The sequence below is a fragment of the Drosophila obscura genome, unplaced genomic scaffold, assembly GCF_018151105.1.
Source record: "Drosophila obscura isolate BZ-5 IFL unplaced genomic scaffold, ASM1815110v1 contig_151, whole genome shotgun sequence".
Taxonomy (NCBI): domain Eukaryota; kingdom Metazoa; phylum Arthropoda; class Insecta; order Diptera; family Drosophilidae; genus Drosophila; species Drosophila obscura.
The window spans coordinates 636,941-649,280 of NW_024542737.1; the positions used below are offsets into that span (position 1 = coordinate 636,941).

General features: G+C 45.6%; 4 protein-coding genes across 4 annotated transcripts; 2 read left to right on the plus strand and 2 right to left on the minus strand.

Moving 5' to 3' along the window:
* Window positions 1–1,142: 1,142 nt before the first annotated feature.
* Window positions 1,143–5,252, minus strand: LOC111076796. The gene is made up of 3 exons (XM_022370768.2): window positions 4,867–5,252; window positions 2,244–2,432; window positions 1,143–1,804 (listed from the first exon to the last, which is right to left on the minus strand). The coding sequence occupies exons 1-3, from the start codon at window positions 4,916–4,918 to the stop codon at window positions 1,425–1,427; spliced, it is 621 nt and encodes a 206-aa protein (XP_022226460.1). The 5' UTR covers window positions 4,919–5,252; the 3' UTR covers window positions 1,143–1,424.
* Window positions 5,253–6,850: 1,598 nt separating this feature from the next.
* On the minus strand, window positions 6,851–9,023 carry LOC111076795. Its single transcript, XM_022370767.2, has 3 exons — window positions 8,817–9,023; window positions 7,972–8,756; window positions 6,851–7,909 (listed from the first exon to the last, which is right to left on the minus strand). The coding sequence occupies exons 1-3, from the start codon at window positions 8,914–8,916 to the stop codon at window positions 7,769–7,771; spliced, it is 1,026 nt and encodes a 341-aa protein (XP_022226459.1). The 5' UTR covers window positions 8,917–9,023; the 3' UTR covers window positions 6,851–7,768.
* A 261-nt stretch (window positions 9,024–9,284) lies between these two features.
* Window positions 9,285–10,891, plus strand: LOC111076803 (solute carrier family 25 member 35). Its single transcript, XM_022370774.2, has 3 exons — window positions 9,285–9,810; window positions 9,873–10,008; window positions 10,132–10,891. Exons 1-3 carry the CDS (start codon window positions 9,563–9,565, stop codon window positions 10,660–10,662), a joined length of 915 nt encoding a protein of 304 aa, XP_022226466.1. The 5' UTR covers window positions 9,285–9,562; the 3' UTR covers window positions 10,663–10,891.
* A 105-nt stretch (window positions 10,892–10,996) lies between these two features.
* LOC111076804 (solute carrier family 25 member 35) lies at window positions 10,997–12,245 on the plus strand. Its single transcript, XM_022370775.2, has 3 exons — window positions 10,997–11,330; window positions 11,388–11,523; window positions 11,642–12,245. The coding sequence occupies exons 1-3, from the start codon at window positions 11,083–11,085 to the stop codon at window positions 12,170–12,172; spliced, it is 915 nt and encodes a 304-aa protein (XP_022226467.2). The 5' UTR covers window positions 10,997–11,082; the 3' UTR covers window positions 12,173–12,245.
* The last annotated feature ends 95 nt before the right edge of the window (window positions 12,246–12,340 follow it).

Below are 12,340 nucleotides of genomic sequence, written 5' to 3' on the forward strand. Positions count from 1 at the left end.
AACCAGATGTTACCTTCATAAGATCTAAACAATTGCCGAAAGATCGGCAGCACTCGAAGGGAATATCTATGAATGAATGAACTATCATCACCCGACCCTGGAATGGAATGAGAGGTGTACGACGGAGTACTAAAGGAACCAGAGGAAACTTTACTGCATAGACCTGCTTGAAGGGGAATACAGAATACAATTAACATCAACGAATGGTAATCATTGTTTGACGTAACTACGCGGAAGGCTAAAGGGGTTCATATTTTCACAGAGGGAACCACCTTCAGTGACTAAACAAACCATCTATAGGTACAATCTATAGGTATACACATGCATATGTATCTGAATATTCAGAATTCATTTTATATCTACAGCAAGTGATCATCCGCCTGTTGATAAAGATTCTCGAAAGTTCCAACTAATATTTGTGTTTTTAAATCAACAGCAAATTCTCTCGAAACTGATAAGGCGGTTCGGTTCGCCAGCTTGAAGCTGATTCCAGCAGCTCTGTTGGTGGCAATCGGCGGATACCGATGCTGCCCATTACCATGTTCATTGGCCTGGATGAGGACTTCCTGGCCGTGAACTTCAACTGCCGGTTATGCCATCTGGGATGGAGTCTGGCTGGTGTTGGTCAGTTCTTTGAATGTCTTGGTCGTCTATTAAGCAGAATCATTATTATCACTAATCATTATTTTTTGTTCATGATTGGATACGATATTCCTCCATTTTAAAAAATTTGGTCTAGTATTTACTTGCTAGCTAGGACTCTCAGCACTAAACATAATCCCAATAAATGAATTAATTTTCAATTTAAAGTACGCGTTTCTACATGCTTACTACATGTAGTTTTTACATTACTATAAAGCTTAAACGAGCTTTTGGAAAGCTTAGAAACTTTGCAGCTTTGGTCGATTTTCAATGATGTGGCAAGGCTGTCCATCTTCCAGATTAACGGACCAATATTAAACAAACTGTATTTGTAAAATCTTGTGGATCTTCTGAGAATTCCCGTCCCGCCACGTGACGACCCCCTGCCCACTCACCCATCCCCAAAACGGAATGCCCCCAGGAATTCCCACAAATTGACTGTTAGACGGAGTTCTTAGAACAGTCATAAAATAGCCTCAGATGAGTCATTAGTTCTGTGTTACTTAATAATTTGTTAATTTATTTTATTTGATTGCTTAGTCATCTAGTTTCAGTTGAACTGGCATTTCTTATGGAAATTACATTTGCATACGTGGATATCTTTCGTTGTCAGTCTTCTGCAGGATCTTACATCTAATACTTGTCCTATTTTTAGGTACACTAGGCTATGCCACAAACATATACACATCTTCCGCTGCACCACACTCGTCTGGGGGGTCACAGCAAATATCACAGAGGCGGAGTTCTCACAGTCAACCGTCGCTCGGGGTCGGTCTTATCTTTTAATTCCCCGATTTCTGCAGCTCATTGACTGTATAAATATTGCACGTGACAGGCGGCGAAGTTGGAGATGTCGGTTCGCTGGCCTTGTTGAAGGGTATCACAAAGACACTGGTCTTGGCCGCATGCTGCATCTTGATCACCGTATCGTAGCTGGGCGGGGCAAACTCGCTGTACGACGGTGAGGGAGTGGGCGGCGCTCTTATGCCATCGCTCTGAGCTGCAGCTCCTGAATGGTGGCGCCTCATGTTGCGACATCTGCGATCCGAGCAGGCCATCAGCATGAAGAAGGCCGCGAGGGCCAAAAAGGTGGCCACATACCACACGATCGTGATCACATCCATGGCCGTTTGTGACAATTCGTTTGAGGGCTCCACGACAGCTGCAAAAAGAGAGAGTGAGATAGGTGAGAAATTAGAATTTGCCAAGCTAAATAATCGATGTTCATATGTATATACGAGTATCAATGGCATATTACAGAGCAGACCCAATTATACCCAAAAGTTAACTACATATTTATCTCACATTAGGTTATCTGGCTGTCTGAACCAGCTATCGAATTGGGTTTTTGCGTCCTAAGCTTTATGACGAAATGGCACGTCATTGAACCACGTTAACGTTAATGGGTGCTCTGTACGGGCTGGCGTTATCCCCCAGACGAACACCGTAATTAGGCAATGATTACACGTTCCAAGTGGGTTTTAAGTGTGGCATAAAGTAACCCTGTTATAAAATTCTATGTCGTGGCAATTCGCCATGTGGTAAGCAACTACGAAACCTTCTCGAATCTTGCTGAGGAGTGGATTGGTCGAACTACTCACTGTTTTTGTAGACAATTATGCGAGTGCTGTTGGCAAACGGATCCACATCCGTTGTGCTGTTCGCAGTAGTCAAGTTGTATGGCGGCTGTGGCTGGGGCTGGGGCTGGGGCTGGCTGGACTCGTTGAGAACGTTCTCCAGGGCGATCAGATAGGACTGTCCGTCCGCTTTCGACAAGCAGGCGATGATAACTGAAACATAACCAAAACGAATCGAAATGTTAGCAAAATGATATCGGCAAATCGAGACATGAGCTCACAGGTAGCGATCATAGATAAGCTATCTGTTCCTGCTATTCCTGCTTATGCAGAGGTGCCGTGCTTCCTTCAGACAAACCTCCATCATCTTCTTTGTCATCCGCTGCTGATAAGGGCGCTCCTCTAGTCTATATATAGAGCTATAGAGCGGGGCGTTACCCCCGTAAATGGATCGTTTATTAAGCAGGCCCAATTACCGGCTATGTTTACGGTCTTAGCCACTTGACGATAAGAGTGCGAGCCAGTGTCGACCCAGTGTCTGGGCTTCCTCTATCTGCTCTATTTATATCTCTATCTCTCTCTCTTTAGTATCAGTGCCTAGTGGGGTAGGTGCATGCTTAGCCACTCGGATAGTTTCGTTGCAAAATATTTTGATTCACAAACGCAGGAAAAACACAAACATCATAAACCACAGACACACAAGTTAAGCCCCCCCCGTCCCAATTCCCATAAAAAGCTGCGTTCCCTGTCAATGACTTGACAACTGTTTGCACACTTCGCCATCGAATGGGGAGCGGAGGCATTGCAGCACACGGCACACCAGCACACCATCATCATTAAGTACCAATAAAATGATATCGTTCTCTCCGATTGGGCTCTCCTATCAATTTCACAACGAATCTGATGAAATTTCCAGCATACAATAAAATTTGTTGACCTAGGCTGAGAGGCTGAGAGGTGACAGCCACGTGCAGATGAAAGCACCCACAATATACCTTAAATACACCTATTAATTCTCTCCGAGAATTACGCAACTGATTGCGGGGCTGGCAGATACATTGTTCCCCGCTGCCACGTGCTGTGTTACCAGTCGCCACATTGAGGGAAAGGTTTTCCCAGTTATCATTTAACGACTAGAGTGCCGACGTTACGGGAAACTACCAGCTATATTAATGATGTGATGATGATACTACCCATACTTGTTAAGTATGAAGATTTATCTTAAGATTTACCCAACTGCTTTCATCTGTATGTTCCACTCAACCCTGATCCAGTTCCAGCATCCAACTAGATCTTGATTAGAGCTTTTCGCGTCATAAATCTATATATATATATATACATATATTCTACGCACTGCAGATGCCTAGAAGTATCGTCAGTTAATGGTTGCTGTCTTCTGGAATTGTGTGGGTTGCTTTTTTTTGCCACACTGATAAGGCGACAGCTAAACAGACACACACACACATTCCCACGTATGTATGTATGTACAAATGTCAGGGAACACAGCCACTTTCTAGTGGTTGTAGAAAAACAACATCATAGTAGCAAAAGCAAATGCAAAAAACAAAAGCAAATTACGAGTATTAGCAATTAAATTCTAATTAGCTTCTAATGGAAAACGTGCTGGCGTCAACGTCAGCTCTTCGATTTGTGCGGTGGCACCTGTGCAAACTCCACAGTCAGCTGTGCGTTTCCGATCAGAAACAATCGTCGTACTCCAGTCACCCTTGATCTCAAGCCAAATTTTGGCCGTACAAACTCTTAGGTATAAATAGCAGTTCCCTGAACGACTTGACATTTGGGACTTGAAAAGAACCGGTTTCGATCGTTGATTTGCGGGGAAAATGCAACTCGAAATGTCACCCAACAGGCGAAACTTTGACTTTGACTTGAATTCGTTTTAATGATATTTATGATCTGATCACATGTCAGTGGACTGGGAGAGAGAGATAGAGAGAGAGAGAGAGAGATCTTATCTGGCGGGATAAGCGTCTAACGGGCCCCGTAAAGACATCGTTAAAAGGTTTATGATGTCTGTAGACATCCACCATGACGCTGGCAGTTGCTCAAACAGTCATTTAAGGCTAATATAACTATTCAGATTCGCTTAAAGTACACCCACATGTGGCTCCAGTTAAAGTGGACTGATGCCAGTATTAAAATTGCCAAATAAAACTCTTTGGTCAGTCCATTTTCATCACAATCGAACTGCATATAGAATTTTAATCCAACAAAGAGTAGGTATACAGATATCAGAACTGCATGCATGGCTTATTAGATACCAATTAAGCATACCTTTCCAGCCAACCTCATTGGTGTGATTAAGTTGCGTGATGTATACATACATATATTTATAGTATATATATAATTACTTCCAATCAAAGGGAGGACACATGGAAGTTCATGATCGCCTAATTAGCATATGCTTGTTGTCTGAGAGTTTTTCATTGTTTGCATATCTCGCACTCAAGGAAGGCCTGCCCAGACCCAGAGGGCTCGTTGAAAATTTCCTTGTGCAGACATACTGGGAACGAAGAAGAAACAAACTTTCGATCATTCACGCCTCATAGTTCACTATTTCTATGTCATATATCCAATCGTAAACCCAGTCCAGCCAATTATTGAGGACGCATCATCTGAGCCTCACCTATCATAATAAGCAGCATTGTCTGGGCATCTGCTGGTCGGTGATATTCCATGGCGATGTTGTTCAGGTAGAATACCGGTGCACGTATATATATGTACGTATATTTCTGAATGGACAATGTTTATTTTCGATTCACACACTTGTTGAGTTTTATTTAATTCAATTGCGTTGAGCTGCAATCAATATATTTCCATAAATCGTTCACTTCACTGAGAATTCACCGGCTTGGGAATGGCTTAATGGGGAGGGACTGGGGCCTGAACGCGTACGCGGGCTCACTCTCTGTATTCGATGTGCCCGTAGTCGAATCGATCTTTCAGGTTCAAGTTTGTATCGCAGACTGAGCGAGCGTTCGCTTTGCCCACAACTTTTAGCTGGCACTGGAGCTGGAGCCGTTACTCTGGGGGTCTTTGTCTGGCCCCCATCCCCGGGCGCATGAATCACGCGCTCTCGACGGCTTCGTTAGTCTTCTCGCTCTCGGCTCGACGCGAAAGTAATTTCAACAATCTGTGCCTCCCCACATAAGAGTAGTTAGCGCATCGTATCTAATTGTTGGCCTGCCCAGTTGGTTAAAGTTAGAATATTGAGAAAGAAATAGAGCTCAGCCATAGATACTCTTATATCTATGAGTTGTATGTGATATTATGGTCTTATTTGGAATAACTTTTGCTGATTTACGTAACACTGTATGGTGTGCTGCTTGGGGTAATGTTTTGTAAAGTTTTCTTAAAGAACTTCTTTATTCTTTTGATTTTTCTATTTGATCTTAATGGTTGCTATTTTCTTATGTATTGTCGAGTTTTATATTTGATAGGTAACAAATCATGCTGCCCTCTGCCAGGGTATAACAAGCAATTGTCGACACCGCAAAACTGGTGACAGGCTGGACCTGGTTCTGTTGGGAAAACGATTCGCTTTTTTACGCTTCTCCCGCCTACTGGTGTCTTCAGCATTTATGTACAGAAGTGTGCATTTTATATATGTACATATATATAAATAACTGTTTTATTATATGTATCCAAGCCGATACTCCCGTCTTTGTGGTTGGTTATAAAAAAACCTCCTCAGAGGCAGCTCCTCTGCAAAGTGGATCAAATCATCCATACATTATTTCTGGGTTATTTCTGGGCGTGATCGTTAAACGGAGGCGCTAATTCTCAGATGAATTTCGCGATTTCGCGATTTCGCAGCCCCTAAACATCAGCAAGAAGATGATCGTAGTTTCTGGGTTTAAAAGAGGTGCTTGACTCTGGTTGATGGATGAGCCTTATCAGCCATTAGATGGTAGACGCTCGTTGACGCAAAGTGCAGATTGCGTCCAAATCATTGATTGGGAATCGCTTGTGGCCCTGAACTTGATGATAGATCGTCGTCTCCCATTGTGCGAGTGTCTGCGTTAAAATTGGCACTAGAGCGTTATATACAGATAGGCATGGCTTTGTCGATCCGTGTAGACCAGCTACCGGTTACCAGTTGCCTAGGGAGCCGCACAGTCGCTAATTGATTCGCTCACTTCGGCTCCTCCAAGGCGACAATTGGACAATTGCCGGCGGCATTGACATTGAACGAGGGCACAAAATGTACATTAGATGGTGATTGTGTGTGATGTGGCCATAACCAGTTTCGCTTGGTCAATTGCGGGGAGTCAACGAACAAGTGACCCCAACACGTGCCACATCTCTGCCCGATCTCCGCTATGATGAGAAACTCCCACGAAGTGAGGGACGGGGTGCCACAAATCGATGGGCAGATTAGACCATCGATCGATGACGCAGTGGCTGCGACCACAACTTTCCTCTACCAATCGTGACCGACTCTCGATTTTGTGGATGCAAATAGTTGGTTGTCAACAGCAATCAGGGGGAGAGCGACTGGTTTTTCGGATAAGGCACGTGCTGATTCACGATGTGTGTCACCATGTGATAAAACCCCCATGGAGGGTGAGGTAGATCCCAGGCGTGCTTTCGCAACGTTTTGGTTTGGTTGAGATTTAGTTGGTTTATTTATCGGTAATACGTATTCGAGTGAGTTTCTGTACTCGACTCTGTTGTGTATACATACGAGTATTGGCTTAGGAGCTACTGACCGCGAACTCTCTTCTGCTGCGACATATTGGAGTACACGTACATATACTTGTGTGCGTAGGTGTGTGCTGGGCGTGGCGCTTATATAGGGGAGATTCTGGTTAACAATTGACAATTGTACACCGCCAGCACAGTACACAGACACATAACAAAGATCTCTACAAAAGCGCGTAGCATACATACATACATACATAATATCATCTATGCAATACAGAAACAGGTACAACTATGTGGAATGCCGACGCTACCATCCTCTCGCAGGTACCAATCCCATCCAGCGCATAGTTTGTAGGATGGTTGGTTCCTGGCGATGGCTGGCGTTTACAAGATTTACGCTAACTAGTGCAGAGACGAGTACATTTTGGGTACATTTTTTGCTTAAGGATAATGGTTGCTTAGGTAAATAATTGATACAATTTCATTTAACATTATAATTTCTGTGAGATTTCATCAGTGAGTACTTAAGGTTTCGGGTTCTCAACGTGTAGGCTAAGGCATTGAGACATTGATCGATTTGCTTCACCAAAAGGCAGATGCAACGGTTTCACAGCAAAAAATAAAACATAAAATTTAAATATGTACAGTAGTAAAAGTGGGGAGTATTCTCGGGGAGTATTTTAGTATTCATTCCCGTCAAAACTGCTAATCAGAAAACTTAAAATCAGTCCTAACTTATTTACATGGAATGCACATTTGTTTACGAGGAGAGACATTTACCTAATAGGAGTATGTATTACGAGTACAACAAGGTGCGCGATGCCAAAATACTTGTTGATCTGGCACAAAGCGGAGCAATGGGAACAACCTGCCACGGGGCTTTATCTGTCGGGGAACAACGACTCGTAGCTGGGTGGCATATCCTTGGGCGTCATTGGCGGTTGCTGCTGGTCATCCTGCTCGCGTGGTCCAACATCAGCGTAATCTGGCGCTGTTGGCAACTCAATGGTGGGCACATCAGACTATCAATGAGAGAATCTTCTAGTTGTGGCTCCATGGTATGCTCCGAAAACACTCTACTCACCCGAACGCGTCGCTGGTTGAAGCGAGCAGCGGAGGCCTCGTGCGCCCGTTGCTGCACCGTGATGCAGTTCCAGTACTTCCAGCAGATCCACACGCAGAAGCCCACGCCGAGCATGGTGAAAATCAGCGACGTTATGGCCGAGAGCGCCACGTTGGCTGTGTCCATCTCCTCCGGCACGATGGCGTCGTGGAAGCACGTTCCCTCATCACGGCACGGATACAAACAGTTGGTGACATTGTCACGCACAAAGTGACGCGATATGCACGAGTATTGGTCGTTGGGATTGCACAGGAAGTCGCCGTTGAACTGGCACTCGGAGTGGGCCGTCAGCACCATACCCAGCTCCAGCTGATCGCCAAGAATGTGACGCGATCTGTCGATGAAGATCTGGACGTTCACTTCACGATCCCGCTGATCAAAGATCAGCCGCCCAGCCGGGCCGTTGATGGAGATATCGTGACAGATGCGTTCGCTGGGCGAGCGATTGCCTCTGGTAAACTGGATGTAGTCGATGCACTCTTTCGATACTGGATCCCGCCGGAACTTGAGCCTAGTGATGATTGTATAAATGCCGCGCGGCGGACGGTCGCTGGTCGCCACGCGAAACTGGCAGTCGTATTTGATCTTGTTGGCAGAGTGGCCATAGGGCAATGTGAGATTCCAAGTCTGTGTTAGAATCGCCGCCGAATCTTCCTCGAAATCGAGCCTCACCGTGGGGTCGCCGCGAAACGGTTTGGCGAGTGTGAAAATCAGTTTGTCCGAACACAGATTGTCCTGGAGGCGCACTGAAAGGGAACGCAACTTCTTGATCATGCTACTGCGCCTTTAAGTTATGACTAACTTACAATTTTTGTAGCATAGGCCAGGAGCTGCGAGGAATATCACCACCAACAGCGTCACCAAAGGCGGTTGCCAAAGCGTCGCAAAGCAGCCTCTGCCCAACATGTTGGCACGTCCTGCGTGCTGGGTGTGCTCTATATTTTCCTCTGTGCCCAGCTAGAAGCTAGAACCAAGCGACCTTGTTTTTATTATTATTATTTATTAGATTGTGTATCGATTAAATTATAGGCAGTATATCGATAAGATATACCGATGGAATATATCGCCCCTCAGAAATATACCGAATAATACCAATTAAAAATAAATTTCGTACCTAAAAAAATTGTATACTTTGTTACATTCATTTTGTAAATTTATCCGACTATTTTATTATTGTTTTGTTCTTTTGTTTATTTTAGTCAATAATAAGATTTTCGGTAAAACAATTGGTTGGGGTCAACTGATTGCTGACTGCTACGGAACTCGATTAACCTTAATGTTTACCAATCGGTTTGGGGGTTACGTCTATCATTTATTTTAATTACATTATCTTCTTGAAATCCGGACATTGCGATGCGCTTCAAGTAGACCGGTTCGTGCTCTATAGTCTCCCCGTGAAATTATGAAACAACCGGAAACATCGCCAGGCATCGTAGCATCGTGATATGTGTGATAGGCAGTCGTGCCGAAAAAGTTCCATGCGTCGCAATAATTTTCTAGTCAACAGCGAGTTTTGTGGATTCAGCTTGTGATAATATATGATAATAATATTATGGCTACTTCGAATTTCGTGCTGGGCGGATTGGCCTCGGTGGGTGCTACGTTCTTCACAAATCCCATAGAAGTCATCAAGACGCGAATCCAGCTGCAGGGAGAGCTGGCGGCACGAGGCTCCTATGTGGAGCCCTATAAAGGAATTGTTCAGGCTTTCGTGACGGTTGCAAAGAACGATGGCATGGCCGGTTTGCAGAAGGGCTTGGCTCCTGCCCTCTTGTTCCAGTTCATCATTAATTCTTTCCGGTGCGACGGGAGTTTCTTCCATGCAAGCAGACAACTATTTCATCTGTGCCCATTTCCAACAGGTTAAGCATTTACTCTGCGGCGGTGGAGAAGCGATGGATGCACAACAAGAATGGAGAGGTCTCCTACGGCCTCGGCCTAATGTGGGGTGCCATCGGAGGAGTGGTGGGCTCATACTGCTCCAGTCCGTTCTTTTTGGTGAGACCCTGACAGACTGTTATATAAATCACGATATATAAACAGCTTATCATTGGGGGACCACGTGCCCATACAAGCGATAAGAGAGAACCTCCCACTGATAGCGTTCATCTTCCATTACAGGTCAAGACTCAGCAACAGTCGCAGGCTGCCAAACTAATCGCCGTCGGGTATCAGCATACACACACCTCCATGATCGATGCCTTGCGCAAGATCTACATTAAGAACGGAATCCCTGGCTTGTGGCGCGGATCTGTGGCCGCTCTTCCTAGGGCCGCTCTGGGATCCGGGGCCCAGATAGCTACCTTCGGCAAGACCAAAGCATTGCTCATCGAGCACGACCTTGTTACGCAGCCCACGTGCAACTCCTTTTGTGCAGGACTGATCGCCGGCTCCATCATGTCGGTGGCTATCACACCACCGGACGTGATCACCACGCGTCTGTACAATCAGGGGGTTGATATGCAGGGCCGCGGCCTGCTCTACAAGGGTTGGCTGGACTGCTGCGTGAAGATCCTGCGATCCGAGGGTGTACACGGTATGTACAAGGGCTTCTGGGCCAACTATCTGCGGATTGCCCCGCACTCCACTCTCGTCCTGCTCTTCTTTGACGAACTGATCGTCATGCGCGAAAAGTACGACCTGCACTACTGAAACTACCGTGGTGGGATGGTCTAATTGTCTACTTTAAGTACAAATTTGTTCACTTGTTTGAGATTTTTGTTTTGCCTTAGTTCGTAGCGACCAGAGTTCGTTCCCAGATCCAATCTCCTATGCTTAGCGTAGCCAAAGAACTATAAATGTGCCTTCAGTATGCTAATCCTGTACCTTTAGTTGGTAATTGTGCAATACGTTGGTTAATAAACCGTTTCATTTTGTTATATTCGAATTTTTGTTATAATATATTTTATTCCCCTGCTCTGTCCCCATAGCAAGCTCCTTTTGTCTGTCTCTGCAGCTACCACGATAACGATATAGCGGCCATCGAGATAGTTCTCTCATCGGGAAAAAAAACGTTATAGTATTCCTCCGTGCGGGAAAGAGTAGGGTCACTGTCAATCTAACGGTATAAGAATGGCTACATCGGATTTCGTGCTGGGCGGAGTGGCCGCCATGGGAGCTGGAATAGTCACGAACCCCGTCGAGGTGGTCAAAACTCGCATGCAGCTGCAGGGAGAGTTGGCGGCGCGCGGCTCTCACGCCCAACCCTACAAGAATGTCCTGCAGGCGTTCGTCACGGTGGCCAAGAACGACGGAATACTCGGCTTGCAGAAGGGTCTGGCACCAGCGCTCTGCTTCCAGTTCATCATAAATTCCATCAGGTCAGTAGACTTCTTTAGGCATGGCATTCCATAGTTAATCGTCTTCTCCATTGACAGATTGAGCACCTACACTCAAGCCGTGGATAAGGGTTGGGTACACAACAAGAAGGGCGAGATCTCGTTTGCACGTGGCATGTTCTGGGGCGCACTTGGCGGCGTTGTGGGCTCCTACTGCGCCAGCCCCTTCTTCCTGGTAAGCAATTATGTAAATCAAATCGTTTGGGAGACAGACTCTGAGGTGTCTGCCTTGGCAGACGATTATTAGCCAGATAAGATTAGCCGCTGATAAGAACTTTCCCATGCTATTTCAGATCAAGACACAACTTCAGGCGCAGGCGGCCAAGCAAATTGCCGTCGGTTATCAGCATCCGCACACTTCAATGAGTGATGCGATAAGACAGATATACAGGAAGAGCGGCTTTCTTGGGCTGTGGCGCGGCTCCATGGCCTCCGTGAGCAGGGCCACAGTCGCCTCCAGTGTCCAGATCGCCACCTTTGGCAAGGCCAAGTGCCTGCTGAAAGACAACGGCCTTGTCACGCAGCCCACGTGCCTCTCATTCTTCTCCGGTCTGGCTGCCGGATCGTTTGTTTCGGTGGCGGTCACACCGTTTGACGTGATTACCACTCGGCTCTACAACCAGGGGGTGGATTCCCAGGGTCGGGGTCTATACTACAATGGTTGTCTGGACTGTGTTACCAAGATCCTGCGATCAGAGGGTATTTACGGCTTATTCAAGGGATTCTGGCCCATTTATTTACGCAGTGCACCTTATTCTACTTTGGTGCTACTATTCTTTGATGAACTGATCGCTCTCCGCGAGAGTTACGCTCCCCACAAGTGATACTACGATAAAAAGTTTGTGTTTTGCTATTTTTTAAATAAAACGCCGATATGTTCCGCCTATCGCACAAAACTACCGATACCTCAAATCTATTTTTCGATCCTATAAAACTATCACCTACGAATATATCATCAACAAAAATATATATCGATATACTGACATATCAAA

Excerpts from the sequence above, each read along its gene's own strand:
- LOC111076803 (XM_022370774.2), top strand. The coding sequence starts at position 9,563 with ATGGCTACTTCGAATTTCGTGCTGGGCGGATTGGCCTCGGTGGGTGCT. Across the intron at positions 9,811-9,872 it reads TTCATCATTAATTCTTTCCG|GTTAAGCATTTACTCTGCGG; the intron begins GTGCGACGGGAG and ends CATTTCCAACAG. Across the intron at positions 10,009-10,131 it reads GCTCCAGTCCGTTCTTTTTG|GTCAAGACTCAGCAACAGTC; the intron begins GTGAGACCCTGA and ends CTTCCATTACAG.
- LOC111076795 (XM_022370767.2), bottom strand. The coding sequence starts at position 8,916 with ATGTTGGGCAGAGGCTGCTTTGCGACGCTTTGGCAACCGCCTTTGGTG. Across the intron at positions 8,757-8,816 it reads TGGCCTATGCTACAAAAATT|TGCGCCTCCAGGACAATCTG; the intron begins GTAAGTTAGTCA and ends GTTCCCTTTCAG. Across the intron at positions 7,910-7,971 it reads TCAACCAGCGACGCGTTCGG|TCTGATGTGCCCACCATTGA; the intron begins GTGAGTAGAGTG and ends TCTCATTGATAG.
- LOC111076796 (XM_022370768.2), bottom strand. The coding sequence starts at position 4,918 with ATGGAATATCACCGACCAGCAGATGCCCAGACAATGCTGCTTATTATG. Across the intron at positions 2,433-4,866 it reads AATGCTGCTTATTATGATAG|TTATCATCGCCTGCTTGTCG; the intron begins GTGAGGCTCAGA and ends GTTATGTTTCAG. Across the intron at positions 1,805-2,243 it reads CATAATTGTCTACAAAAACA|CTGTCGTGGAGCCCTCAAAC; the intron begins GTGAGTAGTTCG and ends CTCTTTTTGCAG.
- LOC111076804 (XM_022370775.2), top strand. The coding sequence starts at position 11,083 with ATGGCTACATCGGATTTCGTGCTGGGCGGAGTGGCCGCCATGGGAGCT. Across the intron at positions 11,331-11,387 it reads TTCATCATAAATTCCATCAG|ATTGAGCACCTACACTCAAG; the intron begins GTCAGTAGACTT and ends CTCCATTGACAG. Across the intron at positions 11,524-11,641 it reads GCGCCAGCCCCTTCTTCCTG|ATCAAGACACAACTTCAGGC; the intron begins GTAAGCAATTAT and ends ATGCTATTTCAG.